The 25700-nt window shown below is 29.7% G+C and overlaps 3 protein-coding genes across 3 annotated transcripts; 2 read left to right on the top strand and 1 right to left on the bottom strand.

Annotated features, from left to right (window-relative positions):
- Window positions 1–2080: 2080 nt before the first annotated feature.
- LOC116774141 (odorant receptor 82a-like) lies at window positions 2081–4085 on the top strand. Its single transcript, XM_032666797.2, has 5 exons — window positions 2081–2964; window positions 3043–3142; window positions 3254–3358; window positions 3671–3826; window positions 3941–4085. The coding sequence occupies exons 1-5, from the start codon at window positions 2165–2167 to the stop codon at window positions 4001–4003; spliced, it is 1224 nt and encodes a 407-aa protein (XP_032522688.2). The 5' UTR covers window positions 2081–2164; the 3' UTR covers window positions 4004–4085.
- A 3172-nt stretch (window positions 4086–7257) lies between these two features.
- On the bottom strand, window positions 7258–9975 carry LOC116773961 (odorant receptor 82a-like). Its single transcript, XM_032666558.2, has 5 exons — window positions 9170–9975; window positions 8981–9080; window positions 8797–8901; window positions 8367–8522; window positions 7258–8005 (listed from the first exon to the last, which is right to left on the bottom strand). Exons 1-5 carry the CDS (start codon window positions 9961–9963, stop codon window positions 7952–7954), a joined length of 1209 nt encoding a protein of 402 aa, XP_032522449.1. The 5' UTR covers window positions 9964–9975; the 3' UTR covers window positions 7258–7951.
- A 6083-nt stretch (window positions 9976–16058) lies between these two features.
- On the top strand, window positions 16059–21125 carry LOC116774043 (glutathione S-transferase 1-like). Its single transcript, XM_032666659.2, has 6 exons — window positions 16059–16209; window positions 18635–18782; window positions 19008–19066; window positions 19613–19754; window positions 20086–20276; window positions 20735–21125. Exons 2-6 carry the CDS (start codon window positions 18639–18641, stop codon window positions 20847–20849), a joined length of 651 nt encoding a protein of 216 aa, XP_032522550.2. The 5' UTR covers window positions 16059–16209; window positions 18635–18638; the 3' UTR covers window positions 20850–21125.
- Window positions 21126–25700: the final 4575 nt, after the last annotated feature.

The raw sequence follows: 25700 nt of genomic DNA on the forward strand, positions 1-25700 counted from the left end.
CAAAGTCTTATGACTTGCATTTCACGTATTTATATAGAAATGACGTAAACAATGAAGTTGAAGATTTTGATATTTTATTGTATCCTAATGTATGATATATAAAATAAAATCATCTCGTCTGCCCGTGATCACGGTTGCTGAAAAGTAACCGAAACTTCGGGTTTATGTAGTTTCAAATAATAAAATTCGCGTAGTAAATCCGAATAATACTAGTTTCATAAAACTCGCGACGGTCTTAGATCTCATTATATAAAAATGTTTAGATACTTGACTAGTTGCGTTTTCCAGCTGCATTGACACATTTAAACGTCAACCCTACGTTTTATTTTCAATAATTGACTAAATAAATTCAAGTTAGCTCAATTCAACAAATACGCAACTATGACTCCGAATCACAATTTATTTGACACCTCAAGTGGTTAAATTTTTTTTTACTGAAATCTACATATTTTGTCAACCGGTTTACGATACATTATAATTACCTTACGGAATACGGAATAATACTTTAGTTCATGGGCACTTTATGTTGTTTCAATTTCAAAATCGCTGGTCGATATGCAAATAGTTTTTTAAATATTGAAATCATCTTTTTATTCATAAAGAATATTTGAAATGTATAAAGTCTTCATTGAATAGATTTTTTTTATCTATTAAATAATTTTGTTATACTTATTACTCTTTTAAGGAAACATTGCTTTTGCAATGATCAATTTGCATGTACATGAAGATTTCAGTGTTTTGTTTTAGCTGTAATGAAATATTTTATAATTTATTGCAATAAGAATTTAGCTGTTACTGCATTCCATTGAATTTCAAACAAGACTTGATAAGTGTTCGATAGCAGATTTCGTTTTTAATTAACTTCGATTTATAAGAAATCCACTCTTTGTTTAATTTCAATCAAAGTTAAGCTGCAGAAATCACAAAGCTTTCCTTAGATTTGTTGCGTTCTAACCACATAAAATAAAACAAATACAATTTTTATTTACTTCGCTTGAAAACTTAAATTTTCATCTTTAAAACAAACTTCCTTTCTTCGAAATTGCCTTTGTAATGTTAAATTTTCTAAATTTGTTGAGAACTTCAGTCGAACTGTTGGCCCATGCGAATGGAAATCGACGATTCGAACAAACAATAAAAGCAAATTCAATTGATAAAACAAAATAATCTTCTTCATTGCGCACAGTAATGAATGCTTTTAAGGACGATTTTAGTTAAGAGACAAGAAAAAATATTATTGAAGTTATGCTTGGAGGTAAAAGAGATTTAGGAATTAAGTTATTCATAGTAATATAAGAAATGTTCCCTTTTTTTTGGTCTAACTTATATCAATTCATCAATATTTCTGATTCTTACTTATTTCTTATCAACATAATTTATTCTATTTTCTGTAAGACCGTTACTTCTTGCTTTAGGGACGTATGAAAACAACGTCGAATTACGGTTAAGTATTATTTAAATAAATGTCATAATACTTTATACATATTTTTTCCATTCAATGTAAACAATAAATCTGAAGGCGTATTTATGTGACTAGTTAGTAGCAGCAGTTAACCCAGAATATAATGTTGACCCACCTATTTTTTTCAAATTTTTACCTCATTAAACTTGAAAAACATTATTTTTTATTTCTTTTTAAGAATCAGGTGATAAAAACGACAAAGAAATAATGTTGTATATAAAAAACAACTTCAACGTTTCACCGCGTAAATTATACCCTAGCACCTTCTAGACCCAATTATGTATTCAATTTTTTTTCTTGATAAAACTAATTTCATGATTAGCAACTATTATATGAATCGCATTATGCAATTTTTTATAAATATCATTTCGTTCCTTTCATTGTGCTTTTAGAATTTATAAAATAATTGTAAAAGATTTCACGGTATTTCTTATCTAAAGGCTATTAAAGAAACATGAGTAGACTTATCTCAGTTTATGTTTTTTCATATTTTTACTCAAGAAAAATAACTGGGGGAAAAAATTTTTCACTCCCGTTGCACACTATTAAATCAATAAGGAATCTTATAAATAGAAGAAAAAAACATATATTCTCCTATACTTTTTATTTTGTGACGAACCTTTATTACCATCAATCAAAAAACGTGAATTGTTGGCTTAAGTTATTTATATTTATATTTTTGTGGTTTGAGACGCAAATAAAATGGCTTCTAAAATAATTAGAATTTTTGAACGATTGGAAAGCCCCCAATACCCTCTCCTGGGCCCAAATTTACAAGGACTTTATTGGTTCGGTCTCTGGCAATGTGGGAATAGGATCCGTGACGGTTTATTTAATATTTTGCATTTAGCCTCTGTTCTCTTCGTTCTGTCTGAATTCGTAGAACTATTTGCTATGGAGATCGATCTTATGAAAATTCTCTTTAACGTTTCTGTAACCGCATTAAGTTTGGTAACAGTATGCAAAACCGTCTTGTTCATTTATTATCTTCCGCATTGGAAGAATCTAGTAAATAGCATATCAAAATTAGAACAAGAACAATTAAAAAGCAAAAATTTCAAATTAGTTGCAATAATTAAAAGATATACATTGTATTCTAGAGTAATAACCTATTCATTTTGGTCAGTGATTTGTATAACTAGCCTCTTGACTGTTACGGCACCGTTTTTAAAATATATTACTTCGCCAAGCTACAGACAAAGCATTCAAAATGGCACCGAGCTCTATCCCCAGATTTTGAGTTCTTGGTTTCCATTTGATAAGACTAAAATGCCCGGTTACCTAATAGCTGTTTCTATTCATATTATCATGACTACCCAAGGAGCTGCTATTGTAGCCGTTTATGACTCGACCGCAGTCGCTATAATGTCATTTTTAAAAGGACAACAGATTTTATTGCGATATAAATGTGAAAGAATTTTTGGTTTAAATGAGGTGATACCAACAGAAAAAGTTTTAGCTAATATTGAAGAATGTCATCGTTTGCATTGCTTTCTACTGGAGTTTGTATTTGAAATATCTACATCATTGTTTAATTCTAACTAATATGTTTATAAATATACTTTGGACTTATATTTTAGGCAACACCATAGATTCAACTCAATTACATCACCTGTTATGATCCTTTATGTTTTGGTATGTTCTGTTATGATGTGTTGTAGTGTTGTGCAGTTAAGTCTGGTAAGTTAAGTATATTGCAGTTGTAGTACTTTGAATTTAAATAATACCTTTGTAGTACTTTGAATTTAAATAATACCTATGTTAAAATGTAAACTACAAACAATATTTTAGGGTCATTTAAGCACGTCTGAAAAGTTATGGGTTATAGAATTTACAACAGCATTGATTACGCAGCTCTTTTTGTATTGTTGGCATAGTAATGAAATTACGTATGAGGTAAATTGACTGAAATAATAGTGACTCGGAGTTTTTAATAATTATTTTGAGCGTTTTTTTTTTTTGTTGCTAAAACGAGAATCTTACAAAAGAAACATAAACAGACATAAATTAATAAATTGCGCCGGTTGAATATCTTTTCCTTTATCTTCATATTTTAGCAAAGTTTTATATTTATTAAATTTTTTTTCCAATTTTATATAAAAAAAATATGCTTATCCCTCAATTCCAAAAATAATACAATTTAAATTAAAAACATATTAATTAATCCTAACCAAATAATGTATTAGTTAATTACTATTTTCTTGGCAGAGTAATTTAGTAGACCGTGGGGTATACGCTAGTAATTGGTGGAGAGGTGATGTTAAAGTTAAGAGACAAATCTTGATTCTAGCTGGAAAGTTAGCCCCCTCATTAATACTCAAGGCCGGACCAGTCACGACACTTTCTATGGCTACATTTATAAGCGTAAGTAACAATAAAAAGCATTGAAATTACCTAATTTATTTTTATATTTCTTGATATTATTCTTGTTAATACTACAATAATAATTATTATCTTCCTCTATATATATCTTGACAGATCCTGAAGGGTTCATATAGCTTCTACACTCTAGTAACACAGATGCAGGAAAATCAAATATAGCCACGAACCAGGAAGATTATTACTCGGTCATTATTTTAAGTTATTAAATAATATTTCAATAAAATTTTCGATTTTCAAAATATTTACTATCATTTTTTTAACGTATTTTAATACCTCTATATATCGACTAATAAAAAAAAAGTTTCTTGGAAGGGGGAAGGATTCTTGAAAGTCTAAATACCCCAACATCAAATGGCGGTAGATGATAAATAACAAGGACCAACTGAAAGACACTCACATCTCGTCTGCCCGTGATCACGGTTGCTGCAAAGTAACCGAAACGTCGGGATTATGTAGTTTTTAAATAATATAATCCGCGTAGTAAATCCGAATAACACTAGTTTCATTTAAATGAATACTCGCGAAAATCTTACATCTCATTATATCAAATGGAAGAAATTTATTCTCCACGACATTGGCCTAGATATGTGTATGTAGGGGTATTAATTTGTAACATAGATACTTGTCTCGAAATTTAATATTCGCCCACTGGCTAGTCACGGCAGCTTATTGGACATTGCCCTTGAAATACAGTACCACTGATCATAAAAATGTGGAAGTAGCCACCATAGACTACTATCCATCGACAGTAGTAGAAGTCCCCTTCGCCACCTTTATGCGACCACAGGTACTAATCGGTCTCAGATTTACTCCTTCAATTCGTCACTTACTTTAAATCATAGGTAGGAAGAAAATGTTGAGTCACCTATCAAAGGGCTTTGCACAATGGCACTACAGCCCTAAAATTTTATATTCGGCCATGAAGACTTTCACGATAAAAAAAAAAAAACATTTGGAAAGGTATTATTAAAGATGAAATTATTTAATTAACAACTACGGAAGAGTTCTGATACTTTCTCTTAAGAATTGAACGTCTCAATTATAGTGTCAATGAACATAATATAGTGCATAGTCTTATTTTATTGTACACCTAAAGTCCAAGGCCATGAAAATAAAGACGTATAACAATATTTAAATGAAACTACTATTTTTCGGATATACTACGCGTGCTTTATTTTTGGAAAATATGAATCAATCTCGTCTGCCCGTGATCACGGTTGCTGAAAAGTAACCTTGAACGTCGGGAGTATGTACTTTTTACAAAAATAACGCACGCGTAGTATATACGAAAAATATTAGTTTCATTTAAATGAGTAAACCTCGCGAAAGTCTTAGATCTCATTATCTAACAATATAAATTTTATAATTTGGATACTTAGTATTGCTATTTTCAGACGATTCTTAAAATTACTTATTATATTATTAGATTTGTATTATAGATGCAAGATTAGTATAATAGTGAGTAAAAGAACCATCATATTAAAATATTGTTATTCCTTTTTATGTAGTTTATAATAAAGAATCTGCGGAACCCTCGTCAAGAAAATTGGGTGGCCAATTGTATTGCGTTGTTATAATAAAACCAACTTTATATTTGTATAAATATGAATACTCATATCTTTTTTATATTTAGCATAAAAATGTTATGTAATAAAATTGTGCATGTATCATAATTTTTTCTTTATATATCAAACAAGTTATTAAGTTATAGTGGGATGAGACAAAACTTAAACTTGACTTTGATAATTACAAAAAAAAATATTGTATTTAAGAAAAATGTATTATCATAATCATTTCCTATTTAAAAACGATCGTATAGTTTTTGTGTACATCTATAACACTCCTCAATATTAATAATTATTATATCAATTTGTTCTTCTTTTTTTGTATTTCATTATGTTTTCATATATATGTACATCTGTATATATATTTATATTTTTTCTGCTTAATTAAGTATTGTCTACAAAGTAACCATTACTATCAGCCGTAATAAACCCACTACTGTACGTAATCCCTGGACTGGACTGAGGTTCATTACCCCCGCGAAAGCGCACTGAACTCGACATACGGAGTTTGCCAAAAACCAGCCAGTCCAGCTGTATCCATCCCTCAATCTCTTATTTGAAGTTGTGCCTATGCAGTTGGAGCGCCTGCCTTAGTCAAATATACTAAAAGACAATTGCGACTTGACTTCATTTTTATCTTTAGAAAGGAATTTCTTTAGTAGTTTCTTTAGAAAGAAATTTCGCTCCGCTTTCAGAAACTTAGTCAATTTACCATCCTCACCGAGCGCTTTTTTGTTATTGAATCGCATTGAAATACCCCATGTCATAGTTGTAGTGTAATCTAGAAGTGCTGTGCAGATGTTGAGACATTTTTATGTAGTAAATTTCTATATCACCGTAAGGTTATGCTAAAGTCCGTGAATAAATCAGTACGATCCTGAGGACGTACCTCGCACATCCCCTAATAATAAGGTTGTCTTAGTTATTTGAAAGTTATCAGAGAGCAATATTAATCTCAAGTGCCATGTTTATTTTCATTAGTTCATTTAACAGTTAGTTTGTTTGAGTGAATAATTACCGAGATTACAAAACTTAGGACCTCTGAAATATTAAATGAGTTCTATAGTACATAGAAGTAAGAAATGTCCATATTAAGTACTTTAAAGTGTTTATGGGAAAAATTTGTTGAGTTTATTGTTATATCAAATATAAGCCAACAACAATTTATATCTTTACTTCAAACAAAACATTGTCATACATTTAATGATAAAACTGGGAGTCGCAGCAAACACACTAATATAAAATTTTATTCTCGTAAATGTCATTTGTTTTTACCAGTTCTTGTTTATATTATATGTGTAATTCTTAAGAAAAACTTGGCTGCATCCATATCGTTATGCCTAAAAAACGCGTAGTATTTCTGAAAATCTTAGATTTTATTTTTATGTAAAAGTAAAAAAAAAATTAAATTTTTTAAATCTCTTATTTCTCATTACTCAGTTATCAGATTATCAAAACGAAAAGCTTTTTTAACAAATAACAATATTTCTAACCCTCCCAGTTGTCACCATTTTCATCTTTTCATATTTGGTACCCAGTAGTGTATGGAAACATTGCTGTACACTTTACAAAGTTAAAGTTCCACAAATTAAAAAAACACCCGAATCATTATAGAATTTAAATTTAAAAAGTCAGTTTATTTTTAATTTATTTAAAATTATTGAAACTCCTTATTTTAATTCCAATGTTGTTATATTTAGTTACACATTTTAGGTTAAAATAAACAGCAATCAAATAAAATTGGCTTCACATTTTTCATATTAATCATAATTTTAATAATTTTTAATATTACTGAAACATCAAGAAGTATTCCAAGTAAATGTTTTTGAATCATATACATTAGCCTAACTAAAACATTATTTCTCATTAAGATCCTTTCTTAACAAGCTGCTAGGAGATACATAATGAGTAAAATGTAATAAGTATTAATTTAATATTCAGAAATGTTATGTTTTAATCAACATAAGTATTTAATTATTCTTACAAGATGATAAGATTAGTGTTTTGGTAGCTGGAATGGGGGACAAGATAAAAAAAAAACTATTTGGTTATCCATTCACTTGGAATTAACGCCTACATTGTATACTTGAGAGGACTGAATTTGTTGATTTAATTGTGCTTTCCTTGATGACTAATATAAAGGTGATGGCTATTGCTATATTACTATATTCAAACGAAGTACAAGTGAACAATATCGTGTATTTTTTCCTAAAGAATTCGTTACCATTCACAAAACCTTTAAAACAAAGCAAAATTTACTATTTCCAATTCTGGTCGTGTCTAAAGAGAATTGTTTGTAAACTTCGAAATCGATTTTCAGACTAAATAGAAAAGCTTGAATGAAATTTGCTAGAGGGCAAGATTAAGATTGTAGATTTGAAAGATAATTACAAAGACGAACTAAAAACTAGATTGGATTATATCATGTACGCATCTATTTTATGGTGAATTGAGTGTAATTTTATTGTGATAAATAGCATCAATTATAATTACATCACTTTTATAATATGAACTTTTGAAAATTAATATATTTTTTTACAGATTACTCGCCCCGTTTGCTCAATAAAGTGTAGTAGCTGTAGGAACCTTTTAATATCTGTAAAACAAATACCTTATTAATCAATGAATACAAATGTAATGATGTTCATAGCTATTAAGAGTTTTAAAAAACAATAGGGGCTAGAAATAATATGTGAAAGCTGTTGTAATCAGAGTCCTGATGTTGGCAATTTCTTTCCTAAGAGTAACATACTTTCGCAGTAGGTAGATGTGAAGTGGTTATGACATCAATATTTCGTTGCAGTGTTAATCACTTTTCAGGTCATTTTAAAATAGCCTAAAAGTCACACTGAACAATAAAAAAGGTTGTCTTGGATAAGGCGAGTTATGTGACCTTGTAATATCTAAGCGAACATCTGGTTAGTCAGAGTGAGGAAATATCTTTGTTATGGACTTACAGCTACAAAGGTAGCAATATTAAGATCTGTGAAGGGCCCGGCAGTAAACATAACTTTCTTTTTCAACTGTCCGCCTAGTAGTAATACACTCCGGCGTATCCTCACATCCTGTGACCACCATGCACTTGTATAAACTCCGCTGTCCACTTGCAAGCTCTAAAAGTATTAGAATACATATATGTATAAATTATATGTTTACTAAATATCACTTACACAGGTCTCACAATTCTTTTATAGCAATATATCTGTAGCAAAACTGAACAATCTTTGAGTAATTAATAAAAGAATGCATGCATATGGAGCTCCTTCCTAGTGCATTTTCGGGTTACGCCGGTAAAATAGTGCAGTGAAACTTATAAAAAGAACTTAAGAGAATCTGATCTTATAATTTTTTTTATTGTTTCGTATCTTGGTGAATAAAAATATTTACCATATGCAAAACTTTATGGCTATGCCAACAATAAAGGAAAAGTTGCGCTACAAGAGCTATAAGATATTCTGCAATCCATATCTGCTGCATACTTGTAGTGCCTGCCTGCACAAATAAAATAAATCTATATTTAGCAATCAAATCAGAATTTCATCAAAATATAAACAGGAACTTTAATATTCACTGTTGTTAATTGTACTGCACTGGCGCAAATCATTAAAGAACATATAATGATGTATAAAAACATCACAGGTGACAGCAAAGAATTAAAAACTTTTGAATACCTGAAAAATTACATAATGTATTAGCTTTATGCCTTGATTTTTGTTACAACTTGAAAAATAGGTTGCTATATTTAAAATATATACGTCACTTGATAAGAAGAATATGATGATGATGACAAATTCTTATTCTCTCAACGGCCTCTTTATAACTTACGATTTCTTCTCCGTTCCCGAAGAGCCTCTCACAATTTATTTTTAATATTTTTAGCTGTCCAGCAAAAAAACACATCAGGACCACAGCGTTCGAATCATAATTAGCAACAATACCACCTCCATAAAAACATATTAAAACATGGATAAGAGTCAATACCAGATACCCACAGCCTTGTGTTTTATCGAATGGTACCCAAGAACTCATAATTTCAGGATATGAAGATGCTCCACTGTCACCCAATTCCTTATTTTGAAACGAAGACAAATAAGATGCTAGAGGTGCTAAAATGAGCGAAAAGACAGTAGCTGTCACAAGGGTCCAGTAAAAATAAGTGACAAATCTAGAATACTCTGTGTATTTCCGAATAGTATTCTTAGTGAGATAGTCTGGTTTATAAAGTTGATTTTTCTCTAATTTTGAGACATAGTTGAAAATATCCTTCCAATATTTTTGCCAAATAATGAAAGTCCCGGCCTTAACAACGCAAACAGTGCTCAGCATTGTTACAGACAGGTTTTTAAGAGCCATGGCCAAGTCATTCCTGATAAAATAAAGCTCTACATATTGGCTTAAAACAAAGAGTATAGCCATAATATGTATTGTGTTGTAGATTATTTTAACTCTTTTTTTACAGGGTTGCCATATGCCCGAAGTTTGGAGGCCCCATAATGTTGGGCCTAGTAATAGATGATCAGGATTTTCCAGATTTGATAAAAATTTAAATGTCATATTTTTGTACGTCTGATTTGTACAACTTTTCGTGATGAAATAATTTTTAAATTACTTTATTAGAATAGCATTTAAAAAACAATATATTTATACATATTTAGATTCCAGTCGTTCTTGTGATAATAATCTCATTAATTTTTTAATATTTTGACTATTTCTTTGATCTACATTATAGTTTAAGCAGTTTTCAATTTTGATAATTTACTATATCTAATAAAATCTCAGTGACTTCAAAGTCAATAATATTTATATATATAGTTAAAAATCGGACGTACATTTTTTAAGTTTACATCTGTACAAACTTACAAACATTATATTATAGAACGAAACATAAAATTGCCTACTATTTTCCGTCATTTTCTTAATCTACATTGTACAGACTAAATTTTTTAAAAGGCAATCGTAATATGGGCGGACTAGTGTCACAACAGTCCAATTAACTAAAAATTTCATAGCAATAAAACACAGCTTTTGGTGTATAATTTTCCGTCAAAAGAAAATAGCACACTAGGATCAAATCGATATCAAATGTGACATAAGTACAGAATAACAAATGTAATTTTTGTGGCGTAAAAAAATAAATATGATGTCATATATTTCCGGAGAAACATTTATTACATTATCCTTAACATTCTAATTATTCGAATTTAGGCGCTTACAATTTTTTTAATGTGTTAAACATTATAATGAAAACACGACAGAAACACCTGAAATATAAGTCAATTATTTTACATTTATCACCATTTTTTGGTGTGTTATACTTTTTTATTAATTTTAATTCTATTTATTTATTTCGGTAGTTCAACAGTGATTACAATAATGACATTTTAAAATATAACTAAACAATACTAAGACCAATACAAGATTACACAGTTACAGTAAAAGTATAAATACGTTCTGCGTATGCGCTTGTGTGTGCGAATGCATGAGTGTGTGCGTGTGTAGGTCTGTGTGTATGGATTTATGTGTCTTAATAAAAAATAAGATGTAGCTGTTTTTAAAGCCTTTTTATATTCTGGTTTCTTCATATTGAATATGTCTAAGTGAGAAAATAAATTGTTGTAGGTAGTGGCTAAACGATTTACCAAGCAGTTGCTTCTATATTTGGCGCTCAACGACAGCCTATTAAAAATGCTGTCCTACGAGTACGTTTTGGTATTTGAAATTGTAAAAAGGATAGCAATTCGTTGCAGTATATTACGTTGGACAAAAGTAAATAAAGCATCATAATATCATAGTGCTTGCGAAGTGTCTCTAAGGTAATGACGGCAAGCTTCAGTATAGCTATCGAATATTTTATGGTCCTTGTAACTAAGACACTCCATAAATTTTATTTGAATATTTTCTACTCTGTCTTTATAAATATTGTACTGCGGTGACCAAACTGTGGATGCGTATTCTAACACGCTGCGAACATATGCAAAGTATACAATTTTAATACATTCCATACTAGAGAAAGATTGAAATTTTATGTATATCAATTGTCCAAAAGCTTTATCAGTTGCAATTTGTATCTGCACATTCATTAAAAATTTCGAGTCAAACTGAACTCCAAGATTATGTACAGAATTGATTTTGGGAATATCAATGTTATTAATTTTTTATACATAATTTATTGATTTCACTAGAAAAAGTTTTGTGAGCGCACTTTAATATATTAATTTTAATTCTACTACTATTATGGCATCATATATTCTATTATCACAATATTTTGCAAAAATATTCAGGTCACGTTGAACTAAGAGGCAATGAGGAAGAGATTTTATCTTTAAAAAATTATGGTTTCAAATTAATTTTTGGTTTTCATAGCAGTGGGCCTAGTATTGTTCCTTGAGGTACTCCAGAGCTTGAAGAAAGAAATCACTGCATGCCCTCCCAAAACCACCGCTTGCCTTCGTTTTGTTACATAGCAACAAAAACATCTATGCAATTCACCACGTACGCCAAGAGCTTGTAGCTTCTGAAGTAAAATAATGTGGTTAACACGGTCAAAAGCTTTTTCGAAGTCAATATAAATTGCGTCAACTTGATGCTTGTCATCATTTGACGAGAAAACATCATTTGTAAATACCGACAGGTTTGTTGGCGTTGAACGTTTGTTAATGAAGCCATATTGGTCAAATGGATTTGATTTATGAATCGCAGATGCAATTTGATTAATTACTGCTTTTTTGAAGATTTTGCCTATTGTATTAAGGATAGATAGGGGTCTTTAATTTTGTATATTGTTTTTTAATCTCTTTTTATGAAGTGGTGTAATTAATACCTCTTTCCACTTGGAAAGGAAAGGAAGCTAACTTGATAAGCGATTAATGAAATATAATTGACAAAGGTTTAACTAATTTTCGGCGTAGCAAATAAAGACTATGGGAGGAATTTTATCACTTCCACGTCCTTTTGATTTGATTTATCCATTTTCCTTACTATTGATTACATACAATATTTTGTGATTTTAAGTTTAGCAATATGTTCTTCAAATTCAGGAAAAATTTCAGTATTTAAAATGACTGATAGGAACTGATGAATAATAAATGGTTTTATATTAAATTTGTACTGGGAGCATAATTAGATTTATAAGTTACGGAGACTGGTTAAAAAAGATTTTTTTAAAGCAAGTATCTATAGGTTTTTTGCCTTTAATATAAATAATAATTGGTTTGTATGTAACTAGTAACAGTGCCCTCTATGATTCTACGGTTGAATTAAATACAGACATTACCTAGCTATGGTAATTGTAACTAGCAATGGTAGATATCGTTCGAGAAGACTAATGTATTTTCTTATTCGGATACAAAAAAGAATAATTTTGTACTACAATATATAAGGTATATTAAAATTTTATTATTGTCTTAAAATAAAAAAAAACATTGCTCTCTTCACCTACCTCAACAACCACTTTTAGAAATAAAAACCGTGTCTAAATTTTACAATATTTCAGTATCCATTATGTCAAAATATTAAGATGTAAGTCAATGAACTGTCGGTGTCGAAATCATACATACTAATCTGACCCTGAGTGTGAAACTGATATGAAGTACATTCACCGTTAACTTTGGTTGAACTCACGTTAAGTTTTTTTTTACATTAACTTTGTTAGACTTTGTAAGTTAATTGGCACAGGTAGTATTACTTACACGCTTTTAACAAAACTTTTAATGTAAAAGGAGTTCTGTATTATTTTAATTTGTCCTTACACATAAGAGATGTTAAAAGGCAAATAAAAATATTGAAAGTGAATCATTATTGATTACCATTTATAAAAAAGCCTAGATACCAATGTTTTTTCTCTTTTTGTTGGAATAAATTTGATACAAAGTAAGTAATAAAGTCCCCTGGTAAATTAATAATGCACGAAAGAAAAAGATTAATCATATTTCATATTTAATTAAATAAAGCGTGACATTTAATACAGACATATCAAAGACAATTTAAAACTCACTTGGAATAATTTTAAATAGAAATATGTAATTATCCATCTCTGAAAACATTTCGCAAATCGCCGCTTTAGATCTACTAAAACATTTGTATTATATTATATTGTATTATATTATATCACTAAAAAAAAACACAAATAACTCAGCGAGTCAGCACACCCAACATTACTAAAAATATTCAGGCCGTAAAATAAACACATACAATGGTAGAATAAAAATAAAATAAATTTACACATTACTCTGTAATATATATACATATATATATATATTAGAACAGTATTTTAACAGTAATTAATTATAATTAAGATCATTATAAATAAAACTAATATTTTCGGATGTACCATCGCGTCTTTTATTATTTTAACTACATACTCCCGACCTTTCGGTTAATTTGCAGCAACCGTGATCACGGTCAGACGAGATCCAATATTTCTCACAGTACATGCGAAAGTATCAGTTTTATTTAAATGAGTATTCGAAAAAGTCTCAGATATAATTATTAAGATTATTATATTGATTAAAGATTTATGATGGTTTGATGATTTTCATACGTGGGTAACATTAATGTTATATAATCTTTTTGGTAATATGATATTTATACATAATATGACACCAGTAAACTATAAATGTAACTGAGTATATTACTATAATTTCAAGGGTTTATCTAATGTTATAAATAAGACTACTTAATAGACGGCGCTTCTGTTTGCTCATACTGCCTATTTTTTAAATATGTATAATATACATTTTTTTAATCAATTTTAAAATTCTCAGAAAAGAGATTTAGATTTTTAAAAATATTTTATATATTTATAGCGCACAAAAGAATCAAGGAGTACAGATAAGTTCCCGCCGTTTTAATGTCAAGGGCGCGGCACGGAGTGTCCGTTAGCTCTCGCAGATGATAACCGGCTTAAAAGATAGTTTGGATATTCAAGAACAACATAACCTATTAATATCATTGATTTCATATTGGTAAAATAAAAAGAATTATTAGTTGAAAATGTCAAAATTTGAGCCAAGTAAGCGTCATTTGTGGGAAATATTAGTTTACATAATGAGATCTAAGATTTTCGCGAGTATTCATTTAAATGAAACTAGTGTTATTCGGATTTACTACGCGGATTTTATTATTTAAAAACTACATAATCCCGACGTTTCGGTTACTTTGCAGCAACCGTGATCACGGTGTAGTTATGTATGTAGTTTTTAAATAATAAAATCCGCGTAGTAAATCCGAATAACACTAGTTTCATTTAAATATTAGTTTACTTCTTTAATTTCAAGAAATCTGCTACTGAGGCGCATTGATTACTCGTAAAAGCATATAGTGAGGGTCCTTTGAGTGAGAGAACTTGTCGTGAGTAGTTTCAAAAGTTTAAAAACAGTGATTTCGAGGTAGAAGACAAAGATCGCAGTGAAAGGCCAAAAATTTACAAGGATGCAGATTTGGAGGAATTATTGGAGGAAAATTCATATTAAACACAAAAAGATCTTGCTCTAACATTGGAAGTTACTCAGCAAGCAGTCTCACATCGTTTAAAATAATTAGGAATCATTCATAAACAAGGAAATTGGGTTCGGTACGAATTAAAGTCGAGAGATATTGAACGCCGATTATGCTTAAGTGAAATATTGATAGCTAGACATAAAAAAGATTTTTTTACATCGTATCGTAAATGATGATGAGAAGTGGATATATTACGACAATCCAAAAAGAAGAAAATCATCGCGAATACCTGGCCACGGTTCAACATCAACACCAAAATCGAAAATTCACGGAAAATAACTTATGCTGTGTATTTGGTAGGATCAGCTAGGTGTAGTGTATTATTAGTTGCTTAATCCAAGCGAAACAATTACTGGAGCTCTTTTTCGAACACAATTGATGAGATTGAGCCGAGCTCTGAAGGAAAAATGCCCTCAATACAATTCTAGACACGAAAAAAATATTCTCCTGCATGACAATGCTCGTCTACATGTTGCGGCTCCCCTGAAAAAGTATTTGGAAACACTTGATTGGGAAGTGTAATCCCACTCGCCATATTTACCAAGCATTGCACCGTCCGAATATCACCTGTTCCAGTCCATGGCACATGCTCTGTCGGCGCAGCGGTTCACATCTTATGGGGATACCAAAAATTGGGATGATTCGTGGATAGCGTCAAAAGACAAGGAGTTCTTCAGACGTGGGATTTGAATGCTGCCTGAGAGATGGGAGAAAGTGGTTGCAAGTGATGGGAAATATTTTAAATAAATTTATATTACCGTTCTTCTATAACAAATATTTAATTTTTGATAAAAAACGACGGAGACTTACTTGTACTCTACTAATATATAAAAATTTTATAAAGGCAACAATGATATATTTTTATATAATATTTGAGTGATAATTTTTAAGCCCAAAATATTCGCTATGCAGTATATAAGAGATTTTTTTGTTAGTCTATCTGTGTCGCTATATCTATAAAAGGACTCAACTGGTTTTGACAGGACTTTCACTTGCCCATATCTCATATTACAAGTAGTAACGTAGGATGTTATATTTTAGAAATGTTATCCGTCTTTGTTTTTTTTTCTCACTTTTTAAATGATAAAAAATTACAAATAAACATTCATTATGTTATTTCCAACTAAGCGTCGATTATTTTAAAATCCAAATGACATTAGCCAGTTATCATTAGGTACATATGTTATAAGTCATCGTGTTATCTTGTTAAAAATAAACTATCTGTATAATATTGCAGACACAAACAGATCTTCACTTGCATTCGGTCGGACGTATTGGAGCTAGGATCACGTTAACGTAGAGGTACGTTTTAATTGATTATTTTGCATCTTTTAAATGAAACTAATTTATTCAGTTAACTATGTGATTTTTATTATTTTATTTTAACATTTTTGCGAAATTTCAATTACTTTTCAACAACCGTGATCACGGCCAGACGAGTGTTTTGGGAATATATAAGAATAAAATAATAAAAATAGAGTAGTTATTATCGGAAAAACTTAGTTACATTTAAATGATTACACGCGATAATCCTTCATATCATTGTTTCGTAATTTTTTTTAGTAACAAAAATTAATTATCTTTCAAACGATAACAATGATAAAACACCACAGATAAAAAAATATACAAACTATTTTTTTAAACATTATGAGAAATTGTTTTGCAGTCATTCCATTAAAGTATTAAAACACATACATATAACTGTAGAATGGTTATCTTTATAACACCTTTAAAATAAATATTTTATATGGATTATTTTATTATAGATAACAAATAAATTCTTTTACGTTTCTTATTCATCAAGATTTATCTTTCATATACCTTAACTGTTTTATATCCAAGTGTCACTTGTACAGCGTACAATCCTAGTGTCTATAATAATAAGGGTGATAAAATTAAATATAACGTAATACATGTAAAAATCTTAATTTTTCTTATATCAATAGTTTCATAAACGGTCAGTGATACGGTTTGTTCAAACCTTTGACGGATGGATACGAAAGCAACAATCAAATCTACTAAAAAACTGCCGTTTACAAAATTCACATAACCTAAAAACTTGTTATATCATGTATTCGACTAATTAAAAAACCAGGTTGATCAAAACATTCGTACGACCATGTGTGTTCTATATAGTGATTGGGTACTGGTTAGCCTTCAACCTAACTTGGTTTTAATTTATCAGAAACTTTTTATTTGTACATACTAATTATAATTTAATCATATGTTCGCGTGTTACTTACACAATTTTTGTAACTAACCAACATTTTATAGTGATTAGTTAAAATCATTATTTTGTAGAAAGACATTTCTGTCAGCATACGAAAGATTTATTCAGCTCTAAAAAAACAAATGACAAATATCGCACGTTCATATTTTTCAAATAACACTTAAAATAGACATTAAAAAGAGTATGATCTGCTGGAAAAAAAAAATACAAGTTTCTACATCTCACTAGCGATAACTAGAAAAAACATTGTGAAAAGGGCTAACAATTGAAAGAAATAAAAATTAATTTAGCACTGGACTTAATAAGCATGACCAAAGATAAAAGAGTAATAACAATTGGAGACACAATGTTCTGTTGATAATTTATTTACCTTTACATATTTTATCGTTTTATTTATCTACAATCATTATTATTTTTTAACAATTTTATCTCACCCATTTTACACTCGGGTTTTAGGATAATGATTTAAATTTTATTTATCATTTTAAATTTTCTAGTTTAGTTTCTAAATTAAGGTAATATAAATATATACATATTTCTAGTATAGTTGCTAAGTTAAGGTAATATATATGAAAAAACTCTTCAGTCTTATTTAGGATAATTTTTAGAAATCAAACTGTCGTGTTTCTAAATAAACAATCTGTGCTTCAATATAAAAATTAACTAGATAAATATTACTTTAAATTTGTTTTTTATTTAAGAATGATAGTGTTTTAAAGAAGTTGTTTTAAACCTGTGTCTCATTTCAAAAGTGACAATTTAAAAGGCATTTGCACCCATCTACTTATACGATTTTACAAAGAACCATGAAAAATTTGAATATAAAACGGTTATTTATAAATCTTTCAAACATTTGAATTTTGGATTTGGAATTTTAAACATTATAAAATGATTTAAAAAGTTAGTTTGTTGATTTTAAAATCAAAGCAAAAACACATAACATAATTTTTCTTGTCGATATATTAAATAATTGTAATTAGGTTAAGGGTTATCTTATTTCGATAATTTGGTTGTTGTTTTGATTTTATCCATATATATATTGATAAAAACCAATTAATTATACCAAAATATACACATATATATATATATATATATATATATATATATATATATATATATATATATATATATAAATTGGTATATTAAAGAAGCAGAAAGTTTATGGCCGTTTTTAAGAGAATTGCGGATGAATGTGTAATTTAGCACAGTCATAAATATTTAGTATTTTTGAGTTTAATTTACAAGAGACTATAAAATAATTCAAATAATCATTCAACACGAACTACGAAGATACTTCCATACTTCTATTATCACTTAATGTCATTTCAACACAAATATATATGGAGCATTATATGACAAACACTATCTATCGAACAAAAATAGTCGGAACAGTGATAAGTCTCATTAAAGATTAAATTCAAAACAAGTAATGTTTATTTTTCCATTTTCAACAGTCTGATATATTCGTCGAGACGAAAATTAATATTTTTTTTTCAGAAAAATGGTGCTGACGCTGTACGGTATAGAAGGGAGCCCGCCAGTTCGGGCTGTGCTGATGGTTATTGAGAAACTGAACATACCAGATGTTGAGTTCATCCAAGTCGATCTGATGAAACAGGAACATAAAAACGAACAATTTTTGAAGGTATTTACGGTGTAAATAAGAGGTAGTTTATTTGATTTATCGAAGCAAGATTTTAAATATTAATACAATACTTAATATATTTGAGTTTATTACTCAAATATAATGAATGTACAAAAATATTTTAACAACCAAAAAATTAACTAAAAAAACGAAAAATTTTGTTTCATAGCTATATTGAAGTTTTCATTTCCTCTTTATATTTATTAATTAATATATATTTTTTAGATGAATCCACACCACACAGTACCTACATTAAAAGACGACGATTTTATTATTTGGGACAGGTGATATCATTTTTCATTCATAAGCAACAGTAGTTACACATAATAATCATAACATTGTAATAGAAGCCTAAAAAGAAAATTTTATGTTAAATAACTTCGATATTCAATTTATAATGTTTTATTAATTTATGTTTAGTGTTAATTAGTGATGACGTATTTTCATGAACTAATTATATTTTATGGGATAACTAGATGATTGAATAAATGTGTTATATAGAACAGAAACAAACACGGAACGTGTATAATTATTTAACACCATACTCGCGAAAGAAGCTTAGATAATGTTTTTTTAAAAACTGGGAAATCTTTTTAATATTTATGATTGTGGCTGAAAAAAAAATTGCCACGGCTTTGACGTAAAGTTGTCATGTTCATGTCTATATGTGATTAGAATACATTGCCTCATTAAAAAATACAATAAAGTACATTGCCTCATTAAAAAAACTAGAATAGTGCATTTGAATTTTGAATAAACAGTATTTTATTTATTTATTAATTTATTTATGTTTATGTATAGAAAATATCGATAACAGATATTTATTTCAGTCATGCTATCACGGCCTACTTAGTATCCAAGTATGGAAAGGAAAAGTCTTTGTATCCAACAGAACTAAAGCAACGAGCAACCGTTGATCAGAGACTGCATTTTGACAGCGGCATGCTGTTCCCGGCTTTAATTGAAGCGATTGTAAGTGCTAAAATAAAAACTGTGTCATAACAATTTTTATGTTAAGATATTTTTGATAAATCTATGAATATGGTTTGTGCTACTTTAAAATATTTGGGGTATTTATAATTTTTTTGGTTGACAAAAACCTACGTCACGTATTACAACAACATTAATATAGATATATGTATATACTGTAATTAGGTGAAATAAATCATAAGAAACATTATTTACTAGTAAATAAATGAAAAAAGCATTATACCAAGATCAGAAAAGGTCTAACTTATGTTGAGTAGTTTTTACTGCAAGCTTCTATTGAATTTTCATTTAATATTTTAAAAAACGTTCACAGAAACCGATTTTTTATAACGAGAGGACATCTTTTAAGCCGGAGACTCTGGAGAAAATTTCAAACGTTTACGAATTGACAGAAATGATCCTGAATTCTACATGGTTAGCCGGTGACAATTTAACTTTGGCTGACATATGCTGCTACGCAACTGTTAGCACTTTGAATATTGCTTTGCCCGTTAATGCTCAAGTGTAAGTACATAATTATTATTTTATTTTAATACTTATTAAATTTCTAGGTCTTATGTATAAAACAAAAAAAAATCTTCGATTAATTTATTATTGAAGTAAAATTTCTTATGCAACTTCCAACAAGATTGCGTTAAACGTTTACGCTGATTGAGAGAGAAAGAAGACATAGGAATGTAGAAAGTAGGAAAGAGAAAAAGAGTGAGTCCGTAAATCGAGCTCATGCGTATTGTATTCGTGCTATGCCGCGAAATAAACAGTGTTAGCGTCGTGAATTTTGCTGAAATACGTAGTTGTCGTTCTGTATGAATTAATTTATAATATTCATATATTTTTTGAATTTGATTTTATACACAAATATTTTTTTTTTCATTTCCATATTACGAAGTTTAACTTCTTCGGCTCGGGGGACTCCACGCACTACTTATTAAATCATAATAATTTATTTACTTGTTTTTTAGGTATCCCAAGTTGTCTGCTTGGACAAAACGTTGTTCGCAGCTGGATTTTGTGAAGAAAGCTAATCTACCTGGTTTGACTATGCTAGATGAACTTGTAAAGTCAAAACTCGCTTAATCATCTAAACATTTTTCGTTAAATAACTTGTCACCCTTAAACACAAACGACGAAATGTCTTAATATAATTGTTATTGATATAAGCCATTAAAAATTTCCTTTTATCAATACTTTGTCTCAACAATTACTAATATAAATACTTTATATATTTGGTATATATGACATTTATAAAAATAAAAATCTATAACGATCTATAAAAAATATGTTATAAATGAAAAATAAACTAACAAAGCCTGTGTAAAAGAGAATAAAATCACATTAAAATTTCGCAATTAATATTTTCTTTCATTTTGTCATTAAATATTCTATCGTTTTGTCCATAATTTTTAGATTTTTTCTACCACTACTTGCGTTGCATAAACTAAACTCTTCAGAAAGTCGCATGTGTAACATATTATTACTATTTTTTTCCTCTCATCACCAAGATATATTATTTTACGTCTAGCTAACGTGATCATTATTTATACTTTTGATACTTATATATGGAATTTATATTATTTTTGTTACGAATATTTGGAGCACAAAAATGATTAAACACTACTTCTGCTATTTCGAAGGGAATAACTTAAAGCTACATTTGTGAAATCATCCCTAAAAATCGTGCTCTTAATGCAGAAAATAGATGTTTTTTTTTTCTACTTTTTATATGTATCTTCTTAACATATGTTCATAATTATTTTGACTGTTGAATTATTATTTTGTTCATATAAAAAAATAAATTGTATTTGATTAAAAAGCACAGGAAAAGTAGCTTTTTTCTAATTTCTGAAATTTTCTGAAATATGATATAAATTACAAAACGCATGTTGTTCTTATAGTTCACTTCTAAGCGTTGAGTATTGGTTTTAAGGCTTGTCTATACTATCATAGTTAAATATTTTTTTAATTTAAGAAAACCATTGCATATTTTTTTTTGGGACATATAAGATTTTTATTTAATAATAAAAATTACAGTTATACATCCATTATAAAGATATTAAACTCGTATACCGTCAGTTAAGATAAAGCTCACTAAAAATACATGCACTTGCCCTCTATGAACACATCATTTACCTTCAAAGGCCTCGAATCTACTATATTTAAAAGTCTCTTAACTCCACACAAGGCCTCTAGATGTCGTTCCCTCGAAAAATATTTAAGCTACTTCAAAGACTGCTAATTTATTTATTTATTTCTATTAACCTCTTTCGATTAGATTTTTCACATGAAAAATACACTATTCATGAACTTAAAAATAGTTTACGCAATTTAGGAAAAACTTTTTAAAATAAAATATGTTGTTGAGCCCGTTTTATTAACAACATAGTGTTTAAACATAATTCGTTGTCTTTTGGATCTTAGCCATATGGAATAAGTCCAAAGCTGGTTTTAACTAAATTAATACAAATCGTATTTAGAACCCATTTGAGTATTTAATTCTAAAGACAACAATACCTAAAATGTTTAACTAATACACCTATTTTAACTAAATGAAAGCTGAAGAAATATAATCTGGAATTTAATTTAACGGCGACTAACTTAAAACTCGTTTATGTAACTGTATTTATGTATGTATTTTGCTGTAGACTTTATTGCTGAACATGAAAATGTTTGAGATGAATAAAATAGTACTAATTGCTTTAATAATAGTCTTAATGTGAGAACTATTGAAATAAACAGAATTAATATCATTTTGCTGAAGTTAGCGTCATTGTGCACATAGGCTATTGTTAAAACGCGTTCTTAATTTATAAAAATTAATAAAAAATTTCATGATATAATAAAAGTAAATGACCGCTTAACACTCCGTGACTTTGCTTTAACGCGATACTGTATCAGATTAAAGGTTATATTTATAGCTTGTCGATGCCAATATTCCGTATAAAAACAGTTATAGGAATACTTATTTCAACAAACATGAAATTTTACTATTACACTGTACGTTAACAACAGCATTCACGGCTTTTATTAACATTAACAACAAAAATAGCAAAAGTTTTATCCTTATTGTTATAATATTAAATTACATATAAGGGGTTTTCCAATAGGGACGCTTGAACTTTGACAGCTGATTGCGGCCATGTTGTTTGAGTGACAGCTGTCAAATGCAGTGTGTTATATTCATTCCGTCCTCCCAAACCACCATGGCAGGTTACAGTGTCGAGCAGCACGTGCAAATCATAAAATTGTTTTATGAAAATGGGTCTTCAGTTCGAGCAACGTTCCGCGCACTTCGCCCGTTTTACGGTCGCGATGATCGTCCTGCCGAGTCGACTATCCGTCGATTGGTGGACAAATTCGAGTCAACCGGGTCAGTTAACAATCAGCCGGTTCCCGTGCGTCAACGTAACGCGAGATCTGCCGAGAATATCGCCGCTGTGCGCGACAGTGTCCTCGAAAACCCGCGGCAGTCAATTCCGCGTCGCGCACAGGAACTCGGCCTTTCGCAGACGACAACTTGGCGAATTTTGCGTTGTGACTTGAGCCTGCACCCGTACAAGATCCAGCTGACCCAAGAGCTCAAGGTTAATGACCATAGACAGCGCCGTGTGTTCGCTGACTGGGCATTAGAGCAGTTGGAAGTTTACGCCGATTTTGGCAAAAAAATCATCTTCAGCGACGAGGCGCATTTTTGGATGAATGGCTATGTCAACAAGCAAAATTGCCGTATTTGGGACGAGACCAATCCACACGAGGTTCACCAAGTGGCAATGCACCCGCAGAAAGTGACTGTTTGGTGCGGATTTTGGGCCGGAGGCGTGATTGGTCCGTATTTTTTCGAAAACCATAATGGTGTGGCCGTCACCGTCAATGGTGAGCGATACCGGTCGATGATAACCAACTTCTTTTGGCCTGAAATCGAGAATATGGATCTGGACAACATGTGGTTTCAACAGGACGGCGCTACGTGCCACACAGCACACGCTACGATGGAAGTTCTGCACGATCAAGCGCCCTTAATGGAAAACCCTATATATCTGATTATTTTTATTTCGATTCTGCTTCATAAATTATTTTCATGGGACAAAATTTTCGCTTATTTTATTAGTTACTAAAAAGATTATGTTAAAAAAAATTTAGGATAAAAGTATTTTAATTTTTCCAAATCCTGTCCAAAAAAAGATTGGCGAAAAACTATGTTTTTGAACAACAATCTCATGATTTGCCTATTTAAATTCAGTATGCATCAAATTTAAAACCAATATTTTTCCAAAATGAAAATAGCTTACAATATAATTATATTTAATTTTTCTTGTACCTCCGTTTTTTTAAAGAAGTTTTGCGGTTAGTTAAGAAAGACACACTATCCTCCTATTTTTACTTCAATTATTAGGATACAAAAAATATAAAATCCCATGTCCGTGACACACCGCAGGACCTCAAGACACCGTAAGCGAATTCTGCCGGCATCCAGAGCGGTACGCCAAAAAATTAAGAAGTCGTTTGCGGTAAATGATAAATAGCAGGACCAACTGACAGACATTCACATCTCGTCTGCCCGTGATCACGGTTGCTGAAAAGTAACCGAAACGTCGGGAGTATGTAGTTTTTTAAAATAATAAAATACGCGTAGTATTATCCAAAATATATAAGTTCATTTAAATGAATACTCGCGAAAGTCTTACATCTAAAAAAAAAACACCTTTTTAAAACCCAATCATGAGAAATAATTTCGCATATAGACACTTCTACCTTATAGTTAATATTCCTTATATAAATGTATTACATTGATAAGTTGTTTATAATCAGTCTGGTTCGGATTAAATGCAGATAATTATAGCCAACCTTATTTCAGCGTAATATTTCCATGATAATAAACATGACAAACGATTACAGAAAGTGGTAATGACAATAATTTAGCATGATATAAAAAACAATATACGATCTCTTTACACCTCGTGACTTTTGCTGTAACACAGAATACTATATAACGTAGGATTTCGTTGCAATGGTTGGACTATCAGATTAAAGGTAATATTTATTGCTTTCCGATGCCAATATTCCGTAAAAAGCGGTTATATATACACTGATTCCGATATTAACGGTTGCCATGGAACTGAATGTTCTCAGTTGCCTTTTCAATATTAAATTATAATATTGATATATAATTCAATATTAAATTATAATATTATTTATTATAATATTGAATGCCTATTCAATATTATATTAAGGTATAATTTCGTGTAAACAATATTGTATTGAAAATAATTTTCCTTTTTATATAGTAAGTTAAATTTTCTATCCAAGTTGAATTCATATTTTTAATAATTTCTTAATTATTTTTTAAATTTTACCGTTGTTTAGACAATAATAAAAATTGTGTGAACTAAATTGACACAATATACCCTTTTTTCGTACCTTTACAACACTATCATGGCATTATAAAACTCCCATGCTTACCGATTGCAAAATAAATCTAAATGTCACTGCAATTAAATGAACTATAAATATTATAAGACTAAATATATAAGCACAAAATTTTCTTTTTTAAACATTAATTCATTTCATAACTTGAACATAAATATTTAAGAAAAAATATTTATGGTACGCTCAACTAACCACAGGGCGGGTGAGATGACATTAGTTCTTAATCACATTTTATATGTGTACTTGTAATCGTAACAAAAGAATAATTCGTTTCAACAAACAAAAATTTGTGGGTAGTTGCTTTTTGTTGAAAAACTAAGCTAAATTTAGATATTTCGATCGTGTTTAATTTAGATTTGTATTTTAATTACTTGGTTTATTATTGTGACGTTTTAAATGAAACATAACATGCATTTAAGTATAAAGTTTAAGTATGGAATAGAGCAGAGTTAGAAAGTTATTAATCGGAGTCTTTAGTTTACGGCGTTGTTAGTAACGTATTGG

Source organism: Danaus plexippus, chromosome 20 (genome assembly GCF_018135715.1).
Source record: "Danaus plexippus chromosome 20, MEX_DaPlex, whole genome shotgun sequence".
In the NCBI taxonomy this organism is placed as follows: Eukaryota; Metazoa; Arthropoda; class Insecta; order Lepidoptera; family Nymphalidae; genus Danaus; species Danaus plexippus.

Bases quoted from the DNA above. Each gene is read 5' to 3' on its own strand.
- LOC116774141 (XM_032666797.2), top strand. From the start codon at position 2,165: ATGGCTTCTAAAATAATTAGAATTTTTGAACGATTGGAAAGCCCCCAA. The intron at 3,143-3,253 runs GTAAGTTAAGTA...ACAATATTTTAG, and splicing joins GTGTTGTGCAGTTAAGTCTG to GGTCATTTAAGCACGTCTGA. The intron at 3,359-3,670 runs GTAAATTGACTG...TTTTCTTGGCAG, and splicing joins GTAATGAAATTACGTATGAG to AGTAATTTAGTAGACCGTGG.
- LOC116773961 (XM_032666558.2), bottom strand. From the start codon at position 9,963: ATGACATTTAAATTTTTATCAAATCTGGAAAATCCTGATCATCTATTA. The intron at 8,902-8,980 runs GTGAATATTAAA...TTATTTGTGCAG, and splicing joins GTGCAGTACAATTAACAACA to GCAGGCACTACAAGTATGCA. The intron at 8,006-8,366 runs GTAAGTCCATAA...TTTGTTTTACAG, and splicing joins ATATTGCTACCTTTGTAGCT to ATATTAAAAGGTTCCTACAG.
- LOC116774043 (XM_032666659.2), top strand. From the start codon at position 18,639: ATGGTGCTGACGCTGTACGGTATAGAAGGGAGCCCGCCAGTTCGGGCT. The intron at 18,783-19,007 runs GTATTTACGGTG...TATATTTTTTAG, and splicing joins AAAACGAACAATTTTTGAAG to ATGAATCCACACCACACAGT. The intron at 19,755-20,085 runs GTAAGTGCTAAA...AAACGTTCACAG, and splicing joins CGGCTTTAATTGAAGCGATT to AAACCGATTTTTTATAACGA.